The 27425-nt window shown below is 37.7% G+C and overlaps 1 protein-coding gene across 1 annotated transcript in view; it reads left to right on the top strand.

Annotated features, from left to right (window-relative positions):
* HDAC9 (histone deacetylase 9) overlaps nucleotides 1-27425 on the top strand; it is a 507021-nt gene that overhangs the window by 255546 nt on the left and 224050 nt on the right. The window contains exons 4-7 of the mRNA XM_067291613.1: nucleotides 19066-19307; nucleotides 20269-20419; nucleotides 22815-22941; nucleotides 24875-24996. Of these exons, the coding sequence (XP_067147714.1) occupies nucleotides 19066-19307; nucleotides 20269-20419; nucleotides 22815-22941; nucleotides 24875-24996 (642 nt within the window). The remainder of the gene's footprint in view (nucleotides 1-19065; nucleotides 19308-20268; nucleotides 20420-22814; nucleotides 22942-24874; nucleotides 24997-27425) is intronic.

The following is a 27425-nucleotide window of genomic DNA, read 5'->3' as shown; positions in this document are numbered from 1 at the left end:
TTTGTACATGTGTTTGACTGAAGGCCCACCTCTGTTTCTACTAGAGATGGGGTTAAACACATGACTTCCCTTAGTGCCTTTTCTCGCAGTTAAGTTTTTCTCTCAGAAGAAATGATCTGGTTTATTATGGCTTAGTATGCTTCTACTAGAATCATAGATCAGCAAAATAGTGTAAAATTATTGAACTAGTAAGAGAAGTGTTGTATAGGTTAGTACTCTCATAACAGTTAATGGCCGTCTGAAGCTGTCCAAAAAATGGGAGTAAAATCTGCTGGAATTTCAAGTGAAAGCAATGCTTATTTACTTCTGGTCCTTATTTACGTCTTTAGGCTAAAGAGAGACTTAAAACCTGTTGTCCCTTAAAATGCATCTATCACATCAGAATAGCAATACTGAGACTGGCACATTAGTATAGAGAAGCAGCTGGCAGACTTAGATTATTTCAGTCTAGTTTACCCAAACTCTACAGTCTACTTTGGTGCTGTGGTTCATTAGAGCCATGAGCCTTGTGACAGCAGTTTGGGGTCCTGTTCCATCACCCTGGCATAATGAAATCCTAGTCATTTTTTTGTTCCATCCCTTCTTCTCTAACTCACTTCTGGGAAGCACATCCACTATGTGCCCCTTATGGATCACAAAAGAAGACAGATTTTGTTTATTCCCCTTGTGTGCTGTTGCCAGAAAGCCAGCTATAAGCAAGAAAGTATTGGCAGAATCTTAGAAAGAGCTAGAGTTATGAGAGTGTGATTCCTACTCCTCTGTCCTTACCTCCATGTACCTGCTCTGTGCTGTGCCAGCTCATCCAGCGGGGAATGGGAGAAAAGAGGCTACAACAGGGAAATCAGTATTTCAGTAGGGGAACAGAGGTTTGTCTAGCAGTCAGGTAAAGGAAGTGGCAAGTAACACCTGCACAGACAGCCCTCCTGCCCCCAGCCCCCAGTACACAACCCCAGTGGCAGCCAGCCTCAGTAAAGCAGTTTAACGGCCCCGTGGTTGGATGACTGAGAATTCTCGCCAGATGGTTTGCTGCACTGAGATTGAAACTAGCTAAATACTCTTAGCTTCATGTTGGTGGCTCTGTCTTTTACAGGCTGCGAAAACGGTCACTGCGATGGCTGGGAGTTGTCAACATCAGTTATCATGGGATATTTTCTCAGCTCAAGTGGTGCTACTGTGCTGTAACAGAGTTCTGCCTAATGTAAGAATGGTTTTATCACTGCTGCGATAGAAAGACTGTTCCCAAGGCACTAGGCTACCCAACCTAACAAGTTCTAAAATATTCTTTGTGCGGTATTAATTGGCTTAATTGTATCAAATACAGGATTATGTTTTACTAGCTAAGTGAGGGTTGCAGGATTCATAATCATCCCTGACAAAACCATTCTGTGCACTCACTGCATACAGCTCCTGTTTCTTTCACAGTACTCACACTCAGTTCTTATAGGCTCTGATAATACATATTGATTCATTAAGGCAGTCAGGGCCATCACTAGGACATAGCTCATATGACTCAGTCATTATGAGCTGGTCTTACACCACTTGTATTTACAGTGACTTTAGAGATGAGTTTAGAGTGACTTTAGCAAGTCTCACCTCCTTTCACACAGCAAGAACAGGGAGCTCCTCCTTTTCTTCAGAGAGAAGGTTATGATAGATCTATCATTGTTTTAATCATGCTTGGGAGGGCTGATGAGAACTGCTGGGAGAAGAGACATGGAGCTTATGCACAGTGTGAAGCAGCTTACCTCTCTGTGGCATTATTTTAAGCTCTCCTCAGATTCAGGAACAATGATTATACTTACGTCATTTTTCTTTGGCTTTCCATCCCAACCTTTAACTTAGGACATTGTGTGAGAAGAAATACTACATTCTGGTATGATCAAATGCTTCTCTGTTTTGCGGCTCTTGGCCTTACAGTTTCTTAATCCAGCTCTGTTCATACATATATAAAATAAAATTAAAATATAAACTTCAAATAAAGCTCAGTATATCAGTTACACAAATTTTGCTGGTTAAAGTTTTCAGTAAACAGAGATATGCAAGCTGATGTTGCCTTCTTCTTCAGTTTCTCTTCTTTTGTAGCCTGATTTTTTATGATAGCAATGATGCCAATGCATCTGTAGCTTTTAACTCGACTGTGCTTTTGGGACACATTTTTATTGTAAAATAAAATAAAAATATTAAAATATAAATATAGGTATAAGCAATTATATATATTTATAAATATAAATGTAGAATTTCAAGGATTTCACTTTCAAGGACAGTTTTTCAAATAATGTTGCTTTCAAGTAAATTACATGTTTTAATGGCATGCAGAGATGCAATGGAATATATATTGTGGCAAAAAAAATATTTTGAGAAGAAACCTTCAGTGGATTTGTGTTTTTATTTTATTTTTTTATGGCAGTGCAAGCTGCAGATTCCAAAAAGCCTAATAAAACTGTTAAGAACATACTGTGCTAGAAAATAGAGGTATTTCAATGCATTAATCATTTTACTCAGCAGCTCCAGTAGCATGTTGATACTTCTGTACTCAAGAGACTGCAGTTCAGTCCCTGGTGCCCACTATTGGGCTGAGGACTGGAACCACAGTAATTTAGCAGGAGGTTTATACTGGTTCAGGCTGTGCCTGGAATATTGGGTAGCCTGCTATGGAAAAGGAAACCACAGGCAAGGGATGAAAACAGCACTGCATGTCCATGCCAACATATACCACCAGTTCAATGGCCACTACCAGTACAGTTTCACAGTGGGAGGCGCCAAGCAAAGGTTTCATAGTCAGAGTAGTACCTGGGGGTGATGGTGAAAAGCTTATAAAGAGCGTAGGAAGAGAGTAAAATATTCAGTATCTGTTTAACACACAAAATTCCTTTGCATTTGACGACATAATCCATTTAAAAATTTTATGCTGCTCTTCCTTTCCTGTTTTTACTGTTTGTGCTGTGGTCCTCTGTATTCTGTAAGAAGAATTGTATTTATTTGCACATATTTGTTGCTGTAAATACTGCTGTATGAAATACAACATAGGTTGTTCAGTTTGCGCAGAAAATATTTAACTTATGTAATAAGACGAGACCAGCATCTACGCACTGAGTGGATTTCTAGGAAGTGAATTCCCTGCATTCTTCTTTGTGTGTAGAAAGTACAATATCAGCTTGAAATTACTTTAACATGGAGTCCAGTGTGTTTCAGGAAGAAAGTAGGGCTTGTAATCCAATGTGACAATAATAGATGAAGGAAAGGTATAATCATTTACCGTGAAGTAGCTGCAAATCTGTTTCTTGGAAAAAAGTCAATTTTGACACTTATTTATGAATTGCTTGTAGGATAATATAATTATTTCTAATGAATAATTATTCATTTCATCTTAAATATCTTCTTTACTTTCTTCTCTCCATTTTAGCAAGTTCATGGAAGGATCACTAGCTCTTGCAAGGCTAGCTGCATTGATGTCTATCTTTGAAAGTCTGTTTTGGTTTTTTTGGTTTTTTTTTTTCCCCCCTGTGGAAACAACAGTGCAAATGTTAGAGAATTCAGTCTTGCTTTTTTGAGACACTTTTGTGTCTTTCTACCCTTTGTTAATATGGTTCTCATCTAGAAACAGGAACTGTGAAATGTTCTGGAGAATAAATAGATCTCTTCTAAATAGCTATTGTCAAGGAAGAGCAAAGGAAATGAATTGTGCAAATTCTTAGAACTGAGTAATGTTTACTTCAGAAAAAAGACATCTCAGATCAGATTGGCGTTTGCTTTACAAGTAACAGTATTTTTTTCTTCGTCTTTGTAATAATGATAATGGGGGAATTTGTGATGGCAGTTTCAGTGGGTTTCTCTAGGAGGTTATAGAAGGTAGTTTGGTGGCTGTTTTAATGTGTCCCCCAGCTTGATAGACAGGGTAACTGGAAAAGCCAGCAGTTTTCAGCTTGGGTGGACAGTGCGTTGAAGCTCATGCCATGTGAGCCTGCCTGGCATTATCAGGATAATCGCATTGTTATAGCAGTGTTTTGAACTCAGCAACACGTGGAACTTAACGTACAGAAGAGGAAAAAATTGCTGCCTAAGGTTTTAGCAGAGGGGTTTATTTAAAGGACTGGAAGTGTTGGTGGGTAGTTTTCTACTTAGTCTCCCTCTTTTTTACAAGGGAAAGATGATCAGCAGGTCCAGCCTGGAAAGGCAGAAGGTAGAAACAACTAATGTGAGCATTAGTTTGTATCTCTGCAATGTATCTCTGCAGTAGCGCGCAGAGCGTGGACGGCTGCTTCTCAGCACTGAACTCTCAAGTTCTTTTTTGTAGTTCACATGCAGGTGCTTTCTTAGGATGTTTGGACTGTTGCAGATTTCCTTCTGTTGAACCTCAGGATTTTGACTCAATTCTGAAAGTTTAGGACCTTTAACAAGATTTCAGAATGACTTGCAAGATTTCATGCCTATTTTCAGAAGATTCTGGAAGGCCATCATATGATTATGGTCATGAGCTCATGATGCTCAGGAGTATCAGTGGGTTTCACTGGGGGTTTGCATGGCAGAAAGGACTAAAGTTGCATCTTGTTGATTTTAGTATTTCATTTATTGTGATATTAAACTGAATATCTGGAGATGCGTATTACCTTCATTGGCCGGTATACAGAATTCAAAAGCTGAATATCCCATTGTCAGAAGTAATTTCCAGTCAAAAATTATGCTTTTCAATAATCTTAATTTCAAGTTGTTGACAGCAAAAAATATATAAAATGATTCAAAAATGATATTGAATGATTCAAAAAATGGTGTCAAATGATTCCTAGTGATTTTGCTGTTAGCTGTTCACAGTAATATTTTGTCACTGTCAGTGGAAAGGGTGTCAACAGTAGCGGTGGTGGGATCTTTGCCTAATGCCACAATGAAATGCTGTCAATATAAATGTATTTGCACAAAATTATATCGTATATGACATGAGTCATATATGTTAATGTTGACTAACAAAACAGCTTTGATCTCCTTGTTCCAAAGAGTACAGGATCTACAGTTGCTCAACTTGGTGACCAGGAGTCAACAGCAGTATGACATTTGATTTCCATACCTTTTAGTAGGTGGCCGATAATTATAGTGTGGCACTGTCTGAAGTCAGCCTCCTGGTAATTTTAGCGTGATCTCTGCAACTTCATCCCAGACTGAAACCACTGTATTCTTTACCAGAATGGCCCCTAAGATGAGGTGAAGTAAGCCAGTAAAGCCCTATCAAAGAAGTTGCAAATTCTGGAGATGGTTGAATTAAGAGGATAGTGGAGAGTGCCATTTGGTAGGTTCCCATTTTTAAGATCATCTGCTTTTTTATGGTCATTGGTGTGGAAGGTGAGTCATTCATTTTTCATGTGTTCAGAAAGGATTTAAGGTACATCCCTGAGAAACATTTTTCCATGTTTATTGACTATCAGTTTCATTTTGAGATGGGATATTATTGTGCATAAGTGATGAGCTCTTTCTGAACCGAGATCTAGTCTTTGTCATTTTGGGACTCTGACTAGTGTAGGATGTGAAAGGTAGTATTAGGTATCAGCTTTGCCTTGTGGTGTTTTATCAGGTGCATAGTAGCTCTGAATTGATGGAACAATATTCACACACTTGGAATGAGTGCAGTCAATGGTATCTTCATTGCCTGTATTTGCAGACCTCCCTTGCTTCAGGTAGACTGACTCTTGGTAATTCTCTAAATATTTATGCTGTATCCAGATTCCTTTATTCCTATACTTTCTGAAGAGTGCTTCTATCCACAGCAATGAGTAGTCCTGTTGTGGAGATTTTGTGATAGTTCTAGGAAGAGGTGTTTTATTTTGGTGAGCCTGGGGAAGTCAGCTTCACACAGTGTATTCTTCAGTTTCAGTTCCTACAATGTTGCATTAAACATGCTATATTGATATACCACGATGGTCTCAGTGTTCATTTAACCCGTTAAACTTAACAGTCAACAGAGAGAGTGGTGGGCGAGGGTTGGGTACAGGGAAATCCAAAACTGTAGAAATGTCAGTTCAGTTATTTGCTATCAGATATTAATGAAGTGAAGAAAACTTTAAAAAAAAGCATGTATAAAAATTAGTATAAATAACCTCATTAGCCAAAATAAAGGTCTGTTCATTAGCAGTGTAACTCTAAGAAATATAACTGTACCGTGACAAAATATAAAAAGTCATATGAAGTGAAGTTGTATTTTTCTGGACTCCTCAGCAATGATTTGCATTTTATTCTTGATTATTTTAATATAGCTTCATTATAATATTGTCAACAAATTTAAACCATTGAAAAACACTTCCTGATAACTTTTAAAATACCTTGACTAAGGGAGAAGAAAACTCAAAATTAAAAAGATCACTGAATATGTAAAATATGGGTAGGGAATGAGTCAGGCTCACTATTTTTTACTCATAGTCTTGCCGTAGTGTTTTTATCTAATAAATCGTCTTGTAGAGTTTGTACACTGTAATGTTCCCAAAGAAAATAGTTCCTTTAAAGTAAAGGTTTTAATCTTTTAAACACCTGATTTGTCAAATGCATCAGTGTGATAAAGGAGGAAAAAACCCTTGAATTTCCAAAATTTAGAGATGTGATTCCTTATGGAAATGAAGCAAAACCCAAAGGACCAGATGCACATTTCTGAGAAAAAATAAATAATATTGAAGAAAACTTGGTAAGGGATGTTACTGCAGCAACTAAGATACTCTGTTGAAAATCTAGGATCCAGCCTTCAGAAGTGCATTTGATGAAGTTTCAGGTTAGATTGCAGTCAGTTATTAAATGAATGTGTTTATGACTTTATATGATACCAAATTCTCTTTGTACTTTGCCTTAAATTCACCATTACAGCCTTTCCATGGCCAAACCTAAATTAGTTGCTCTGACATCTTCTCCCAATCCTTAATATGCAATGCTTGATGTAATAATTCCATAACTTACCACTAATTATATCTCATCAACTAAAAAAAAGTTGAGCTTAAAGTGCAGAAATAGAACATTTACTTTCTTGTTGCCTTTTGTATTGCAGAACCTCAGTTTGTAATGACATTTCCAGCCAGGCTTAAAAGCCCAGCCAACAGGACTAAATATGCCTCTTATTGAAATGTGCTAAGATTTTTTCCTCTTAGTTCTGATGAGAGGGGACTTCTACTCTGAACGATTAATGTGTTGAGAGGGAGGTTGGGGTTTCAGTATGACTAGGCTTTAGTTAAATGATTAGACTGAGATTTTCAAAGGACCTTAAGAGTTTCTTGAAGAGTGATTTTGAATGCTTGATTTTGAGCACTCGGAGTAGTGTGTGTGTTCCAGGCCTGACCTGAAAATTTCTAAAATTTGAGTTTAAAATTGCAGAAGAGTTCCCACTGGTTTTAGCAGACACAGGATGAGGCCTTAACATGAAGTTTAACTTCTGGAAAAACTTGCTTCAGAACGATTCTCTCATTTGAGACTGAAGAAATACCCTCTGGCTTGACTGGTTTATTGCTTGTCAGATGAGCTGAGATGAAGAGAGAAACAACCAACCCACTAGTAAGAAGTGTATGTACTGAAATGCAGAAAAACAAAAATGGGTAATAATTTTTGGATTGCCAGTTTTCCGAATTGTACTTGCTGGTTGCATCAGAACTGTGTAAAATTGTTCTATGGCTGTTGTTTCTTTTGACATAACAGAGATGCATTTCTTAGAATTGTCTTATTGCATTAGTTTCTGGAACATTGCAGAATGCAGAAAAATTATTTAGTATTAATTTATAATAATAATCATGGAAAATGTCTCCAGCTAATATATCAGTACTTAGAAAGCTGCCAGCATGATAAAAATTCCTACAGTTTGCTTTTCCAATGAGTAACAATTGCAAAGACAAATGTTTGTCAAAGTTAATAGAAATGTTTGTTTCTTTCCTATACTCACCGTCATAAGTTCATAACTCTTCATGCTCACAAGGTGACTTAATCATAAAAAAAATGGAGACAACCTGCTGTATTTACAGGTTTGAACTGAGCCAGCATATGCCTGGAACAGACTTAAAGGCAGGGTAGTGAGCTGAAGTCAAATAAAGAAAGAATACTAAGTTGGAGGGAAATATGAAGTGTCGTTCTGATGATGTGAATTATTTGTTTCTGATTCTGGAAAATCTAATTAATCTGAAGTCATAATAGGATTTGTTAATAAACACTTAAAGCAAAAAGTTTGGGTAATTTTCTTATATCAGTGAACAGAATCCCATACTAAATTAAGCTTTATTTTCTTTATATTTGTTGTGTACATATATGTGGATACAAACAAGGGTATTTGTTAGCCATTTCTTGCCTTTTCAGTACTTTTCCCATTCAATCTAATTTTTAGTTGACCTAAAAAACAAGATTGACTCCCTCTGGTGGTTGAAATAATGTCTTTACACTCCTGAGAATTTTTCAGAGATCTATTTTGTCTAGAGAGGACAAAACAATAATATTTTATAATAAGTTTAGCTTACATAATTGTAAAAGAAATTGAAATATCTTTTATTTCTGTCATATGGAATGCTATGTTAGTGGTAAGTTGCTTCAGCCATCCAAAATCTTTTGAACTGGTGGAGTGTATTTACATCATATAGTTTTAAAGAATCAAAGTAGATAGTCAAAGCAATGTAAACAAGCAAATGGACCTGGTAGGATCTAAATCATTTACTGTGGCAAAAAGAGACAAACCAGGAAAGGAAGAATTCAGATAAGCAGTGTAATAGTGACAAGAATTAGTTATTAAGTATCTCATTACATCATTAGGTATTTCACAGAATTACATGAACTAGATGTCATAGCTCTAGTTTGGGATTTTCTTCAGTTTAAGAATATTGCTTGAGTTCAGAAGTAAACATCTAAAATGCTTGTTTTTGCCAAGAGACCCTTTCATTATAATATAGAAGAGTTCTGTAATATTTAGATTAGAACTGTGCGTGTGAGATGTCTCTCTCCTTTTTTCAGGTAACTCCCCCAAATCTCAAATGCAGAATATGAGAGAGAGAGATTTTATGTGATTATTTACTGCAAATGGTTGTGGTTTGAATCTATGCACTATAAAACCAAAAACGTCTTCACATTAATGAGCCAAAAATATAAGTAATCATCCTGGAAGATTGGTATTTCCTTGATTGTGCATTTATAGTGTTTTTTGTATGATATTTTATGTAATCTCTTTTACTGAAGTGCCTGTCTTATAAAATTTAGTAATGCAAATGAGGCCATCTGCATGGTACTCAGCGTTGTTCCCTGAAAGATATGCCCTGTCTACAGCAAAAAATAGTTTAAATCAAGGCCTTTAAAACCTTCACAACCCTTTCATCAAGCTGAGATGGATCTTCCTGAGAAACTCCCCCTTTACTTTTTTTAGAGCAGCCCATTTTCTCCTCCTTTTGACATCGTAATCCATCCAACTCTGTGGTCTGTCTGCTGCATAATTTCCCATCTGCTGTATTGCCAGTGTTAGTTTGTCCCTTTTCATCTTCTGCCACTCCTAATTCAACTCTGCAGTCTAACAAACTCTACCTTCCTTGCTTTACACTATCCTTCCGACCCTTTCTTTTCCCCTCCTTTTTCCTGCCTTCCTCATATTTTTTTATATATGTTTCCCATTCTTGCTGTAACAATCTCTTCTGCTTCTAGGTATCAGTATTCCAAGGGGTGGACTTGTGAAAAATCACAAGCCAGTGATCTTTTATTATTTATTCATTTTATTTTAGTTACTATGCAAGTATACTAGGTGTTTTATATAAGCAGAGGAAGACAGACTCCCCTGACAGTTACAGTCAAAGGGAAGGTGGTAGGAAGGGCAGCAGAATAGGAATAAACATATAATATGAGCAAGTACATCTTGTTAATAAATATCTGCAGTAATTTTGTGCAGCATTTATTTCTGAGCTAGTACAGTAAGTAGTACTGCATTGCTAGTCTCTGACTGATCTAATCTCCCTTTGAAAAGATTCTTTAAATAATGTTATTATTTTTCTGTTGGATTTTTTCCCCTCCTTTGTGTGCAATTTCAGTTTGGTCCCTCCCTTTTTCTGCACTTGGAATCAGAAACCATTTTTAGCACCATGCTTGTCACAGATCAGAATGTTCCATAAACATTTATTAAAAGCACTGGAATAATAGAAGGTCCTTCTTCATTTCCTGGGTATAATGACTTCTTGAGAGGTTGTGATCTTAGTGAGTTACGTGTGCATGTCAACTTTTGTTACGCAGTAAAAAGGAAGAAAAGAGACAACCCTGGATATTGTAGTACCTTGGAGAACACATACAGCTACAAAAATGAAAAAAAAAAAAGCTAGGAATTGGAAAATATGCCTTTTAAGATATATTTTTGGGTCATTCATCTTTTTCCCTAAAATACAAAGTTGCCAAGAGTCCTGTGGAAGATTCGCACTGTGTCTTGGCTTCCAAGGGTTTCATTTGGAGCGCTGGCTGTCACACATCTGAAACAGCAAAGTTGCTTGCAGATACTGGTTCAGCAGACATCTACCCGCAGTCTAATTTGCCATGAGCATGGTGGTCAGCAATACTTAGGGATATAACTGCTGGCATACCCACGTGGTTACTGTTTACCTTTGGTACCCTAGCTCTAAGGAGGACCTTTCTGCCCCTCTTTTCTTTCTATATGTCCACTTGGGACTAGACAAGTGGTGTACCCACAGCTGGGGAGAGGGGAGGAGTACTCAGCAGATGTAAACCCAGCATTGCCACTGACATGCCTGCAGCATTCGCAGGTGGAGAACAGCATGAAAGAAGAGTAAGTGAAAATGGTACATTCCAGATAAATTTAGTAGCACTTAAGCAGCCTCGTGTTGTCTCAGAATGGAGGATCAGGCAAAGACTGTAGCAGGTCTCTAGAGAACTCCATGGTGCCTTTTCGTTCATCTTTAGCAAGCTGGAGTGCTTTGAACACTGTCTTTTAATGCATGTAATGCTGAGGCAGTTAAAGGCCTATTGCCATTTTTGATGTGTATGTAGCAGCTACCATTATTCCTGCTTTAAAAAGGAGGGTGAGGGTAAGCTATTGCACACTGTATCATGGCTCCTCTTTGCTCTTTGTGAACATTTTAGGCAGGAATTATGCATGTATGCAAGTGCACATCCACATATTTATATCACCCTTGAGTTAAAGCTTTAACAAAGTGACCAGAGGATAGCAATAAGCTGGCATCTATTGATTTGGAGACATATTGTGCCCACTTAGGTCTGCAAACAGAAAGTGGCATTGCCACTTTGTCAAACCTTATTTGGTTTCTTCAATAATGATCTAGTTTACAGTGGTATGATCTGTGCCCAGAGGATGCACAACTGGACGAATGCTATTTGCTTTCACAGAATCACAGAATCACAGAATGGCTGAAGTTGGAAGGGACCTCTGGTAATCATCTAGTCCAACCCCCCTGCTCAAGCAGGGTCACCTAGAGCATGTTGTACAGGATTGTGTCCAGGCGTGTTTTGAATATCTCCAGAGAAGGAGACTCCACAACCTCTCTGGGCAACCTCTTCCAGTGCTCTGTCACCCTCACAGTGAAAAAGTATTTCCTCATGTTCAGATGGAACTGTTTGTGTTTCAGTTTGTGCCCATTGCCTCGCGTCCTGTTGCTGGGCACCACTGAAAAGAGTCTGGTCCCATCCTCTTGACACCCTCCCTTAAGATACTTGTACGCATTAATAAGATCTCCCCTGACTTTTCTAGTACACTCCTACCATGGGGTGGGCACGTTATGGTCCAATAGACTAACCTGATAGCATGTATCAACAGCATCATTAACACCAATATATTATCATTAATTAATACTGCTACTAGTATGTCATAGACTTTGGAGCTGAGAAGAAAGTTGGCAGTTATATAGAAATTCTACATTTTTAACTATATCCACATTTATCTTTGGCCTATTTTTATCTTGCCTGCAGCAGAAGTATCCAGAATTTAGGATATTCAGATTCTTTATAAGAAAAGGGCATTTTCTGAAAAGTGAAAGCTTGCCTATGTGTTGACGGGTATAGAGAATGCATGTGTAAGAGCTCTCCTAGCTGAAATATAAATAAAGTAACTCAGAAACCCAAATATAGCTCAGCTTGGATTTCTTGATAACAGATCATCCCAGATTGGAGATTGGAAGTGTTTCACATTCTGATGTGATTTACTGGGCACATTTGCCTTTATTCCTCTGACAGCAGTGGTTGGCCGGATACTTGCATGAACTCTGGCAGGTTAATAAATGGAACTATTGCTCATGTATTCACTAGTGAAGAAACAGCAAACACTATAACATTTAAAAACTTCTTGCATATGACAAATTAGATGGCATTTGTGTTTGTGTTTGTTATGACTGTTTGACTCAAAAGCATATTTGCAGAGAAGGAATCTGATTTTAGTAAAACAATTTAATAAAGTCTTTGATTTTTTTAAAAAAGTCAGCTAGCTGTAACTTCAGTGTTGGTATTTCAAGGCCTCTCACTGATATTTTAGAAGTTTGTGGTTGTTTGAGCTTCCTTTTCAGGCCCTGGGGAAATAAGAGAATGGTAAATCAAAGCCCAGATCGCTGTTTGCATTTATTTTACTTCTCATTATGACATGTATGCAAACACTTAAAAGAAATAGGGAAAAGGTATAATCATGATAAAATCCCTTTTACAGAACAAAGAGGAATACATTTCTAGTCTAATTTATTACACTTCTTCTTAATACCGTAAAGCCAATTGAGTGCCTCATCAGGTTTTTGACAGTTCATTTATACTTCTAATTCTGTGATAGTACTGTTTAAATAATTACTGACTCTTTAAGGATAACCCAAGAAAAAAACTGGAAAGTATTTTTTCAGATCTGAAATGTGTCTTAATTTCTTGTACTTTTCCTTTCCCAGTGACAAAGTTTTCAAAATACAAATTGCAACAGAGTACTTAACAGCCACCAGAAGTCATTATGTTGGCTTTGAAAAGACTCTTCCATTTGCATATGCTCTCCTTCTTCTTTTTCCCTTTTCTGTTCACAACCAAAATCCAGACTATGATTGAGAAAATGTAATTAAACAAAAAAATTTATAAACATTCAGTGAAATCTAAGTGGCAGATTATTTAGTGTAGGTGCATCCTTTTAAAATGTTTGTGAGATTAGAGAATAATTTCTGTTGGCTTTAAATATTGTAAAAAAAAAGATTACAAAATCCAAGTGTGATCCTAAATCTGGATGCTTTTGTCCCATTATGGATGCTAAAATGATATGCTCTCAAGGCCATCTTACTTCTTTCACTCCCATTCTATCTAGTGAGGGAGGTTTTGTACCAAGCTTCTCAGGTGGCCCAAAGCAGCTCTGCCTATACTGACATCAACAGACAAATGACAGATTATACCAGCTGAGAATCGAGGTACAAGTTTTTAGCTACCAGAGCTGGAATGATAAAAGCATCCCACGGGAGGTAACCTAACCTTTCATAGTTTATTGATTGTCCGACTTGTACTTCTGAGGTCCCTAGTAATTCTTAAAATTTCAATTTCTAGCTCCTGGAGTCTGCAGTGTAGGTCGCCCAGGGTTGCAACTTCTTGTGAACCACCTCTCCTCTGAAAAATGGGCTCCAAATTAGGAATTTTTCTATAAGTTTGTACACTGAACCCCATTAGTAGTTCTCCTGCACGACTCTGTTCCCTTTATCAGTGGCTGTTCAAAACCATGTTGCTCACTTAATTTCCCAGCATCCTCACAACTGACACATTGCTCCACTAGTTCTTTATTTACATTGGCTGTGAGGTCAAGCAATGCCACTTTATCAGTGTGCCAGGACTGCTCTTAGATTACGGAGTGAGCCATGTTTCGGTAACACTGCTTCTCAACTCAGAAACTTCTGCCTCAGTTGGCTCAGAAATTGTTAATTCCTTTCCTTGTGCTTTATGTCTGGTTAGTTGCTCGTGTCTTAATGCCTGGCAAGTCCTTCTCTACCCCATCTCCTGCCAGTTACCTTGTCTCTTCCTCACTTGCCAAAGTTTTCCTGCTACCTTCTGTTCATTATTCCTGTAACTTTCAGCCTCTTATGTTATTTCATTTTTTCAATCCTTTGCTCCTCAGTAAGTCCCAAGACACTGTTATGGCTTTTCAGATATCCGTGGATCTTTTCAAGTCCTGGATTTGGTGGCAGACAAATCTAGAGATTCTAAGTTTAAAGTGGAAAGTAAATTAAAAGTATTGTCTACATTTTTTTGGATCTTCCATGCTTTCCACTATTTAGAATACTTCTCTGTAAATTCCTTAGTGCTCTGATTATGTCATGATTTACTGATGATCAGTCCTGAAAAAGGAAGATTTTGCACTTTCTTTGAATGAAGAGGTTAAATGGAGGCTGTATCTTTTACATAAAATGTGCAAAACTCTGTTCTGATTTGTTTTAATTTTATCAAAAAAACCTGTTGAAAGTGCTATGCAACTCAATAATAACTTTAGGTGGGCTCTGTTTTGTAGAATAGAGTTTTGTCTTTTTTGTGTAATATTTCATTGAATTGATATTTGGGATAAAGCGTGACCATTTCTTGACAGATTGAGTCTTCTAGATTTTACTCATTTTTGTCTGTTTTCAGAAATACGCTTTTATTGCTTAATAGTGAAATTGCCAGTTGGAGGAACTTATCTTCTGCCCCTTGTCTCTTGTCGCATTTAAAAGTTTAACATTCCAAGTTTTGTAGTTCTCCTTGCTCACTTCATAAACCTCAACCACTTCCGAAGTAAAATACTGCCTTGGATAAGCAAGCAGAAGAAAGAGCCTAACCTGCCCCATTCCCTGTTCCTCTCTCCAGTCTATCTTACTCTGCCATCCCAGCAACATAATTGGCTACACAAGAAATTCCATTTTGAAAGAGTTAACTTGCATCCCTACAGTCCCAACAAATTAACACAGTTCCTCTAAAGTAAAAACCATAAATGTACTAAGCATGTTATAGTAAGCTGACCTACTAGATTTCTTCTTTACATCTCAAGTAAAGAATGACAACTGTTCAAATAATTACACCACCCCTCATGTAAGTTCCCACTTTTAAAGATGACATAAATGTCTGCCAAGAAAGATAATTGCCAGTGAAAAAGAAGATCGCCCCTCTTGAGAGGTGATGATAAGAAAGTGGGTTGTTTTATTTTCTGGTATTTTCTTTTGGCAGTTGTGATTCAGAAGACTTGTATATTCTAATATACCAGTGTGCAGATGTTGAAACTAGTCACGGGAAACAGAGCTGGAGATGCCATCTCTCAATGAAAGAGATGTTTTTCAGCGATTCCCATTTTAAGGAGTGGTTTTAAAAAACAACGCCCCAGAGTTAAAGCAAGCTCTTTTATCTCCTTATAAATATGCTCCAAGCTTCCAAATATATTCAATTACCATTTTACAAGTGTCTTATTTTCTTTCTATAGAATGACAAAACCACTGCAGGAAGTTCTGTCTATGGAATATTATTGATATGGAAGTTCTTTTGAGACTATTCTTGTTGTGTTTCAAGATAAAGGCAGTACATTTTTTTAGGGCAAATAAATACACATGCCTTTTGCATGTTGTTAGCTGAAAAATAAATATTTTTCTACTAAGATTTTGGCATATTTCCTGGAACCACTGAGCTCTCCTTAACATTTTGAGTTAATGTTCTGCTGCCTCCTGGAGTATTCACCATGGCTAACTTGAACTCAGAGAGTTTAACTTTAATTGACTTCAGAGAGGAAACCCTGGGCTTCCTCCGTAGCCTCCAGAGAAGCTGGGAAGGAGCTCTTCCAGACCACAGGGGAGAAAACCTAGGGTAGGGTCCTACTCTTGAATTGTACCTTGTAGAATCTCTTTGCATTGGTGTTACAGGAAATCCTGCAAATCAAGACTCCTTAAAGTGAAATTAGCCTTTATGAAACTCTGATTAATATTTTCTTTCATTATGCATCCATTTCCTCCTTTGGCTAATAATTTGATGAATCCTGATGGCAAAATCCTGCATCCCGCTGCTTCTTGTGAAGTTTTAAAGTTGAATGCACTGCAAATTAAGACATTCCATTTCTACCTGAAAAAATACATGTATTCTAGTGTGGAGTGGATGAAAAGCATAAAAAAACTTGTGAGAATGAACATCCTGCATCACCTTTGATCTTTCCAGAATTAAAATAGTGTTGGTCATGGGGGGAGGAAGATGCTTCAGCTAAGAGTCAAAGCTCCTAAAGACACTGATTCTGATTCTCTGCTCCATTACACATTTTTTACACTGACATAACTCTTCTGGGCTTCTTTGTCCCTTTCTTGTCACTTGATAAGCAGTAAGAAGAATGTAAGTGGCCTGTGGCATGAGGACTGTGTAACAGGCAGTAGCACAATATTCAGTTTGACTGATGATTTTATAGTTACTTATTTAGAATCATTTAGTTGTATTTGGTTGATGAGGTTGCCTATTGTCAAGGTAACTATTAGCTATTATAGTTTTAAGACCATGATTGCCCCCAAAAGCTAATATTTGCTGTGTCAACAGTTATAAGTAGTGTTGGAGATAACCTAACCGTTAACAAAGTTTATGACGGTAAATAACTGCTTGTCTCTATTTGTCAGTAAACATTGTCTTTTTAATGATAATTATTGACATGAAATATTATGTACTGATTTCTATGTATTGAAGTCTCTAGAAATACTTAAATGTTTATTTTTCCCCCACATTAATGAATGGAGCTGAACTTGATGAAATCAATGTTCCAACATTGTTTGTTATTAGAGAGTGTGAATTCTTGAAAATTTGAATCTCATCAAACTAAGCCTGATTTGAGTTTTACAACATTTTACTAATTGTTGAAGGAAATTTCCATCAGAAAAATCGGAAGACGTCCCCTCCGAGGTACAAAGAAGTGCTCTGGAAATTAAGAAGTGGGATGCTGATTAGAGGTGGGAAGCATAATCAGACTGAATCTTCGTGCAGACCTGTAGGAGTTGATTCATAGTCAGTATCTGCAAACCAAGCTGCAGGGTTCAGTTTGCAAACACTATTTCGAACCAAACCCTGCGGGGTTCAGTTTGCAAACACTATTGTGAACTGAACCCTGCAGGGTTTGCAGAGCTCTAGTTACTATTATTGTTCCTAGTAAGGCTTATTATCCCGTCACAGAAGATGTAAGAAAATCCATCTCTCCACTTTATACATGATAAGCCTTTGTCACCTACAATGCAATTAATGTTAAAAATAGAAGAGCGCCTATGATAAGATTGGGACTTGCAGGCAATGAGCCGTTGTCCAAGTAGCGGGACTTATTGGGAGGGGCAGCCAGCCTCCACAGACCTGTCAGGTTGCTGATTGCCGTTTCTCTTCAAGTTTGATGAAATATTCATGTCTTTGCTCTGCTCTCTGCAAGCACTATTGATTTCTTGTATAAACGCAGCTATATTTAGTCTAGACAAATGGAATGTGGATTGCTGCTGAATAAATTGGATGAAAGGCTGGGGGGTTTGCCTGTCCCTTTCTCTTGGTCTGGGGCAATTATTTATAATCAAGCGTAGTTTTTGTAAGTTAAAGGTGATTTTTTATAATTTAGTGATTAGTCTCAGAACAAAAGTAAGCAGTTAGGCACAATCATTCTGTTGGGATAGCGGGTTAAGAAGGCAAATTATGCTTTGAGGTTTACAACCACAGTTACTAGGAGTGAAAAAAAGGCCAACAAAATTTGATGTTTCCAGAATATTGACAAGAAAAGAATATGGCCAGCTGGAGTGATTTGGGGCCTCATATCTTCTTTTTATAAAATGTATTGTCTATTTCATGCTAATAGATTTTATCGTACAATTGGAGTTCAGCTCTATTTGCTGCAATTTCAACTTCGGCAGTTTTACTGCTCCTGTTTGCCAGAATTTTTTTCTTTTTCATTCTGTGTTGTTTCTTGAAAAACAAAGACAGGTAAAATGGAGAAAAAGGAGAAAATATGGATAGAGTCTTGACCCCTGGTCATTTCAGAACACCATATTTCTTTCCAATTAATAATAATCGTATTTTTGTATGAAAATAGCTGAATAGTAGTAAATGTATTTGTGTTCCACTGTCCTCTAGTGGATGGAATCAGAGCAGCTCAGCTTTGGCAGAGACTATGCTGTTAATTATTTCCCCTCTTTACAAATGTTATTTGTTTGTGTTTTGGTCTTTTTGTAACAGATAAAGTTATCCTCTGTCTCTTCGGTTAATATGAAAACTCGAGCTTTACATGTATTCTAGTGAAAATCATCAAATATCTCTCTCTCCCTCTGCTTTTTAGTCCCTTGGACTTAAATCAAGAGATGGAAAGCCATGGGATTCTTTATTAACTACTTTAATGCTGGGTTAACAATATATACCATTATTGCAGCAAATTGGAGCAATCCTTTTTAGCAAGACCTTTTCGTTTCTTTAGGAGTCTTGTAATAGTGTGTTATGTCTGATCCACTCCAAGCATGGCAGTCACTTTCTGAAAAGCTGTATTAAAACTTTTAACTTTTGTTTGTCCAATTATTTTCCTATAATTTTCTGTGTGTTATTGTCATGTGTGTTTGCTAGAAACCTAGGTATATTCATTTCCCTAACATTCAATAGCTATGCGACATCCGGTAGCTGTTCATGTGTAGTGCCGTTCTCAGATAATCTAGATGCTAGCTTTCTCTGTTTAAGGTAAAATCTCTTGCAATTCAGTGAGAAGTCCAAGGCCTTCATCTTCCACTGCAGAAGTACCCTGAGTGTTCACTGCTATGCATTAATAGTGCCTAGCAAGTTCTCACTAAATATTGCTCAGTTGGTCTGTGACATGGTTTTAGAACTGGAGTTCCCATTAATCTACCACGGAGAATATTCATCTGAGAATATTTTTTCTAGAGAATGGAAAGAAAATTATAAGATAGTTTGTAAAATCTCAGGTTGCTGGTAGAAATGTCTGAAGTTTGCATATGGTATAGATTGTATTAGTGTTTTGTTAGCTCTGTATATTGAAGGAGCTTTTAAATGAAAATATGCTCTTCCCCAGTAGGAATTATCTTGGTTCTGCTTCTCCAGTTATAGATTTTATATATATATATGTGTGTACACATATATGTGTATTTTGTTGTTTTTCTCACACAGTGGATGTAAAATCAGAGGTTCCCGTGGGATTAGAGCCTATCTCACCGTTAGACTTGCGAACTGATCTCAGGATGATGGTTCCCATGGTGGACCCAATTATGCGTGAAAAGCAGCTACAGCAGGAACTACTCCTGATCCAGCAGCAGCAGCAAATTCAGAAACAACTGCTGATTGCAGAATTTCAGAAACAGCATGAAAACCTGACCCGCCAGCACCAAGCCCAGCTCCAGGAGCACATAAAGGTAGCAACATTTTTCATTTATCCCTCAGCTTATCTGTAAACTAAATATGCTTATAGGCTGACATGAAAAGGGAGCGATCCTGAAAGATCGCTGTGACTGAGAGGTGGAATTTGAGGGATTTGGGTGTATTTGGGTGATAGACGCCTTTTCAAGCAAAGTTAGTAGCACCTACCTGCAAGTTACTTGCAGCAAACCAAGGTAGTAGTATTAGAGTCCTCAGTCTCATGAAGCCAATACATTCACAGAAATTCAAACTACCTATTTTTTAGCCAAATTTTCAGTCAGTCTTCAGTATGGCTTTCTTTTCTGTATGTGCAATTTTGAGTATATTAAAAGACTTCTTTTTGGCTGCTGTTTGAGTTTGTGCCCACAAATCAAATTGATAAACAAGGGCGTAATATTTATATCTGTAAAGTGAAGGTAGGCCTTAAAAATATTGTATTTTCACTCTTCCCTGAGCTGTCTCCCATAATGTAAAAAGAAAATGTTTTATGGGATTACATGCACAATGATAGGATTACTGTAATGGATTTTGACTGGGAATTTATGATCTTGGCTTTCTTTTTATTTTTTCCCCTTCTGAGAGGTCTAGTTGCCATTATATTACTGTGTTAAGCTTCTGCTCAATGAAGCTGACAAATGCAGTTGAGCACCACAGCCAGAATTTGGTGATACACTGGCAAAAACGGAGAATGTTGTGCAATTTCAATGCATTTAGCCAAAAGAGAAAGAAGTGAAACCGCAGCAGCAAGCTGCTACCTGATATTAGAGCTGACTTTAGTGAGAAGTGATAATGCACTATCCCACTTGAAAGAGTGAGAAAGTGGGTTAAGAGGTATAAAGAAGTGTAAGCACAAGTAAAAGTGCTGATACTCAGTTCTTGAAGGGGTTTATTTTGGCCTGCACTGACCTAGAAAACAGTGCAAGCTGCACTTTCTCATGTCTTTTTGTTCTGTGCAAGTTACAACAGGAACTCCTAGCCATTAAACAACAGCAAGAACTCCTCGAAAAAGAGCAGAAACTGGAGCAGCAGAGGCAAGAGCAGGAACTGGAGAGGCATCGCAGGGAACAACAGCTTCCACCCCTCAGAGGCAAAGAAAGAGGCCGAGAAAGTAAGAGCCACTGCACCATGAATCCTAATAAGAAAGATAATATATTCCCTTATCTTCTCCCAGCTGAAACGGACAAAGAACAGGAATCTGAAACAAGTCTATTAACTGCATGAAATATGCCGCTAGAGAGGTCAAAGCTGTGCTTGCTGAAAGGCAGAGCCGCTGTTGCACCCACAAAAACATGTTATTATTTTGCATGCAGACTTGGAGAACTGTAGGAAAGCACATTTTGACAGACCTGTAGATATGCCTCTCAAGAATCTAGCTCTTCTTTTTATAGAAAGGTAGGGAATTTGGAAGCCGAAGGTTTCACTTCACTTTTCTCTGAGGAGTTTATTTCCCAATACAGAAGGCACTACAAAACAGCAATTTGTATTGCTGATGAAGTAATTTGAACATTGTTTCAAGACTGAAAATATAATAAAATATTTAAGAATGTCTTCAAGTGAGACATCTGATTATTTTTGTGTTAGTTACAAAAACAGTACTTTTTCAAACTGCCTTATGTTTGTTCCTGATACCATTTCATGGCAACTGACCAATAGTTATTCCTAGCTCTTACATAGTTCTAAGGCAAATGATGGAGATAAAGGATATTGTTGGAATTTGATGCTCACTAGAGGGAGACAGATACAAATAATTCCCTTTAGTGAGGTCAGTTTAAAAATCAGATTGTAGAAACACATTGTGAAGGTATTCAAAATGAAGCTGCCACAAGCAGATATTGTTACTGGCCCTGATAAATGAGCACAAAGTATTAACTAACAAAGAATGAATCAGAAAAGAGCTGTACGTTATGCTCATAGGGGTAATATACTTATGCCTATTCTTGTGAGGAAGAATGTATCAGTTGGACAGTTGTTGATATACTGCAGGTTGTAGGCTCTAGAAATTAAGAGGCTTCCATTACTTTGGTGAATAATGAATCCATGAAGGCAACATATGACTCTCAAACAGAGCTTTCAAAGAACTTCCACTGCCTAGCTTTTGGGAGTGGGGGTGGGGGTTGTTTTTTCGGGGGGAAGGTGAGTGTAAGGGGAATGTATATGTTCCTCTGTCTGCAGAATGCTTTCCAGAAGAGCATTCGCAATGTGAGGTTTTTTTCTTTGTCCTTTTCAACCTGACCTAGTCAGGTTCCTTGCTCTCTGCCACATTAATAACTTTTCAAACCACCAGCCTATTGACCCAGAAGAGAGAGGGTGAAAGAAGACCCAAAACCAAAATGAACCTAAAAGTGCTATGAAAATCTGCCTCTGTATAAGCAGTTGGGTCTTATTAGTGCTCCCACCAAAGGAAAAGCAGCAGTGTGAACTCAGTGATTCCCTTCTTGCCGGGTGGCTGTTCAGTGTGTACCAGTCATCCAAGCAGCACCGGTGAACCCCAGGTCCAGCTCCAGCATGTGCTGCTGCTGATGTACTTAATGAGTAGGGGAGGGAAGGCTGGTTCTGGGAGGGGAGTTAGGGTCTGAAGCTGGCAGGGAGGAGAGGTTTTTATGGGAGCCAGGTCGTAGGGGACATGCTGGCCAGCTAGTCTTCCTGTGTCAGGGTGGAGTAAGTTTGTAACACCAAATATCGGTTGTCCTTAGCACTGCTACTTCCCTTCTTTATCACTATACAAGGAAAACTGCACAAACATTTGTTTTTCTTTTTTATGCTTTTTTATGTAAAATATTATTATCAGTAGTAAAAAAGCATGCCTAGTTCTGGAAGCAGGGATCAGCACTTTAAGCTGACATTGGCGTGCTCTAATAATTGCACTTTATCAAGCTAGCCCCCAAGAGAGGTCAAAATGCGCTGTGTCCTTCTGTAGTTATGTTCCAGTGTTGTAAGAGTAGAGTTATCAACTGCAACTCGTGTTTCAGACTGTGTTTCATCTTCCAGACATTGCAGGTACAGGCTCTTAAGTGGCTTGAATAAAAAGGCTCACTGCTGAGTCTTTCTGTCACGCTCTACCCATAGTCAAGCCAGTATTCTCAGAGCAGATTCGCTGTGCTATTACCATCACTTTACTAAAAGAAAAACATTCTTTGCTGCTAACTCAAAGTGACCTTTTGTCACTATCTTTTTAGTTCTATCATTGTTTTTATATTTGGGAATTATTAGGAAATAATTTAAATTCTTTAGATACATCTGGCCCTGGATAAATGGCCTCATCTACTGTTGAAATATTCCTTATGACTTCACTGTATTTCTGGGTTATGGCCAACTTAAGTCTTTTACAGAAAAATGTTTAATTCAGATGTTATCTCATTTTGACTGGTTTCCACCAATGCTTTTTATAGTTTACAACACTTTCAGCAACAAGACATGGGCATTCTTCTGTGATTTGGTTTATGTTTTGCTTAAAAATATTTTTTTCAGTGCAGATAAAAACTCTTCAATTCTGTGTGTCTTAGGGGCAGTGGCCAGTACAGAAGTGAAGCAGAAACTTCAAGAGTTCCTGTTGAGTAAATCAGTAACAAAAGACTCTCCAGCAAATGGAAAGAATCATTCCATGAGCCGCCACCCCAAGCTCTGGTACACGTATGTTCAGTGTTAAGCTGTTTCCTTGCCTTATTGCTAAAACTGCATGTCAGTATGCTTCTCCAGCAGGGATATTGCGAGTCTGCCTCCAGATCAAGGTAAAAGTTCAACCAAAAAGTTAGAAAAAAAACAGAAGTGCAATATTTCTGGTGAACTGAAGAGTACTCACTGGCAGGTGATGAGCTGAAAGCCATAGAGAACAAGGTGGTGTCAGGAGTTTGTATAAATATAACTGCTTCATCTCCTGAGTTTGCCATCACAAGTTTTCCAAGTACACCTGCCTCTTTGCCAAGTCTGTTCAATTTTTGCACTTAGCACAACTTTGTGGTTGATTCGCTTTGATTTTGAATCAATCAGAGAACTTGTTTCTTCTTGAAGATATGTTGCCTTCTAGTGCAATTATTTATATAGTATAAGTAACTCGCAAGGATTCTGAGAAGGCTGGTAGGTCATTTACCTTTTCTTACTCTGATGGATTTCAATATTCAAAACTATATTCTGATGATGCCTTGGCCTTGATAAGAATCTACTTAGAACACTGAAACAAGTGGTTTTATTGAGTTCTGTAATGGTTGTATTAATGTTCTAAGAGTTTACAGTCATTAATTATTGCCTTTTTACCTTCCATATTGCAACAGACACATTTTTATAAGGCAATCCTACAAAATGAGCTCCGGCTGCATTTCTGAAAGATTTCAATGTGACCCCCAAATTGACCTGTAATAGGACAAACAAAAATACATGTAGATTTTGATCTAGTACTTGCTCTTAATTCTTGAAAAGAATTATTGAAGGTCTGCCCTTGGATTTTCTTTTCTGAGCTAATCACAGCATTGTGGTAACATGATTTAATATATGCTTACATTGTTTCTAGTGGAGATATATTACTTAATAATTTCTTCCAAATAATGTGCAAGATTCTCTGGAACATGTAAGATTTTTGGCCTAGTAGTCTGAGGTTAGCTCTGAGTCTTCAGATAAGTAAGAACTAGGAGCTCTGTGGAGGGATGTCTTCTACACAAGGGAAAGAAGTACTTCATCTCACATTAGTGCCTCTCTTTGACAGAGACATATTATTATTTGATTAACTGCACTACACTGGAAAGAGACAGAGAGGACTCTGTAAGAAGCCAAATAAAATGATGTTTAGATAAATGCAAAGTTTGAAAGTTTCCCTCCTTTCTCCTCCCTCCTCCTCCAAATTAAAAATCCACCAAACAAAAAAACCCCTGTCTCTGGGCCAAATGATGCAATTTTTTTGCAATTTACAGTTGCCATGTTCAGAAAGGTCTGTCCACATTATTTCTTTCATTTAATAGTTGTCAGAAAGAACTCTTCAGTTTGGAGCTTCTCTGCTGACATAAATGTTATATGTCGCAGCATGGTACAGTCACAAAAGCTACCAAGTAAACCTAAAGGCAAGGTTTTAGCTTCCTTGTCCACTTCTGACTAAATAGTCTATATATTTTTCAAGAGATAATAATGACTCAATATTTTGGATTAGTTTTGTACAAGCACCCCTGTCCTGAAAAGCTCCCCACCTTCTTATAGAAAAGGCTTGGATAAGTGTACCTCTATTTGTACGTAATAAACAGGATTCAAATGGCTTTTGCTGTGCTTCAGCTGGTTCATATTAAAATGCAACCATCTAAAATGGTCAATTCCCCAATCTGGTGACAGATCCTGTCTGTAGGTCAACATGAATCTTACCCTATGTGACTTTTATAATGAGTCAAAAAGCACATTCTTGGGAATCCCAAGGAGTTCCATAACTTACTGTAAAAATGAAATTGGTTACATGAGCCTGTGGTTTGTGCACACTTAGAGAAACAAGAACATAAACACAGCTGAGACATGTGTACAACATGTGTAGATAGTTACTGCTGGTCACCTCAATGACTGCTAATTTGTGACCTCTCTGTGTCTGCTGCAGGGCTGCCCACCATACCTCACTGGATCAAAGCTCTCCACCCCTGAGTGGGGCCTCGCCACCATACAAATACACTTTACCAGGAGCACAGGATGCCAAGGATGATTTTCCACTTCGTAAAACGGGTGAGTTAGAGTAGTTTATTCAAACCCCTTACCCAGCTATTCTCCCACCTTTTAACCAGGTTGTCCATCAGTAAGGCACGTTTCGTAATCCACAAAGCCTGTTCAGGATGATTCACAGGGAAAGTTCGAAGATCCTGCCTGTATCTTTTCTGGGTTAGATTGACCATAAGATGTCAAAAGCCAATATTTCCCAGTGCTAACAGCGAGCGCAAGCTTCAATCCTGATAAACTTAGTTTCTAAATAAACCATCATTTCAGGGAGCTTTTATGGTATTATATTTTTTTTCTGAGTATTACTGTATTACTTCTGGGTTTAATAGTGCTCTCTCTTTTCCATGGTAGATACAGTATCTATCTTCAGACTGTAGGCTGTCTTTAGACAAAGTTCTTGAGGATATTTTGAGAAGAATTCATGGAAAGAGGAGAAATTGGATTAATATTATATTTTGTGACTTCGGTTGCCAAAGTTTGTGTGCATATGTGCACAAACATACACACGCCCACATTTATATGTGCTTTTTAAATTCTTCATGTAGGAATGTTTAATATTTTAAAAGAAAATACTCACTTGAACATTTCAGAATGTTTAAAAGGATTTAGCGACTGAGACTTATGTCTTGACCGAAGGTGAACTGTAGACTTGACTTTCTCTGCACCATAAAGAATGCTGGAGGGATGGTGGTGGAGTCCATGTGGCTGTTGTCTCGGGCCCTTGTTGCAGTGACCAGTATCCAAGAATGCAGGGAGACATTAAGAGGGGAAAAAGAAAAGAAAACATTAGATCTCTTATTGCATGAGCCTGCTGTTGAGTGATACAGTTACATTCAGAGAGAAGGGTTGGCCCCCGACTGTGCTAACTGCCTTTGAATGTGATTCAGCCACTGGGAGATTGAAAACTAACAGCAAAACTGGTACTGACTTGAAAAGAAGTGGCATTTGGAACCAGTGTACATTCAGAAAGAAAATCCAGTCTGCATCTAATACTTCAGGATAGACTCTCTAAGCTCATATTATATCCCCAAGTATTTCCAGAAGAATGAAAAAATGAAAAGCAAACTGCTAATTTATTCTAGCGGAATTATTCCATGTGATTTCTGTACAATATGGTGGCATTATAACAAGATTCTATAAAATACTGTTCAGGCTATTCTGTCACAATACGCCTTTCTGCGGTTTTCTGCTTAACACCATGGTACAAGATAGATTTTCTGTGCCAATAGGCTATGCATTTTGATTTTTTAAACAAAAGGATACACCTTTCATCTTCTAAATGCTGTGAGTTCATCTACAGTTTTTTTGAAATGCAAGTTTTAATTTTCCCCTCATGTTTACATATCTTAAATATTATGATTGATATTCATGATGTGTCAGACTGTTGATCTGTAAAACAAAACATTTTCAAACATTGTAACAGTAAAGTTCTCATGCAGCTGCTAATACTTTTATATCTCTGTGGGGGTTTCAAAATATTCCTTAATTCAATTCCCATTGTCTGCATAAGAGGACTATAATATAATTAAATCCAGATGTTTTCTATATGTTATTCCAAATATTTGGGCATGTAATGCATCAGTTACAAAATTGAACAAAGGACATGATGACTCTCTGAAAAGATGTCTGCAGAATAAGTAGACAAATAGTAATATAGTCATTAGCATAACTTTTTATGACATGAGCATTAATTAATGTTTTTATATAGTGATTCTGATAAGCAAATAGAAATGACATGTACAGCATGTTGTATGTTAGCAAGGGAGTGTACTTGACAGCTCTCTGCATCAGTGAAAATAGCAACCCTGTCAAATATCCTGTTTACACGTTCAGTCTCTCATGCTAGAGTGGTAATTCCAGCCTTCAGCAACATCCCCACAAAGGGTCCAATGATTATTCACCAGGTTGAGAGTAAAAGCAACAGGAACCAGATCAATACAAGTCAAATGACCCTCATCTGATCTGGGTGGTTATAGGGCCATCCTCCAGGCAGAGGGGACATTGCGGAGCCTGTGTCATCCTCATGGGACCTTACTAGACAAAGATGTCCCACGAACACTCATATATATGAACAGGCTATAAGCCTGCAGAAATCTGACCTTTGCCACAAGGGTGAACCTCTTTTCCTTTCCTTTGGGCTATGAATGCTTATTGCCACTGGCTCCTGGTAAACCCTCTGTGATGCTGAACCTGCGTGAAGTCAGCAATTCATATGAAAGTGAACCTTACATTCTTTTTAGCCTTAAGAAAGGAGTACCTATTGTAGACTTTAATCACAGTTTTGGTTTGCTTCTCAATTTTGTTTTCCATATTCATAACATAAAACATAGAAATACCTTTTCCAAATTTAATATAATGTCTTTGGAGGATAATTGAATTGGTTACTTTAAGATCAGATTTAATGGGAAGCAAAGCTGAACGATTCACTTCTGACATCC

This window comes from Apteryx mantelli, chromosome 2, assembly GCF_036417845.1.
Source record: "Apteryx mantelli isolate bAptMan1 chromosome 2, bAptMan1.hap1, whole genome shotgun sequence".
Taxonomy (NCBI): Eukaryota; Metazoa; Chordata; class Aves; order Apterygiformes; family Apterygidae; genus Apteryx; species Apteryx mantelli.
The sequence above is the reverse complement of the archived record's forward strand: the minus strand, read 5'-3'. Positions and strand labels throughout refer to the sequence as shown.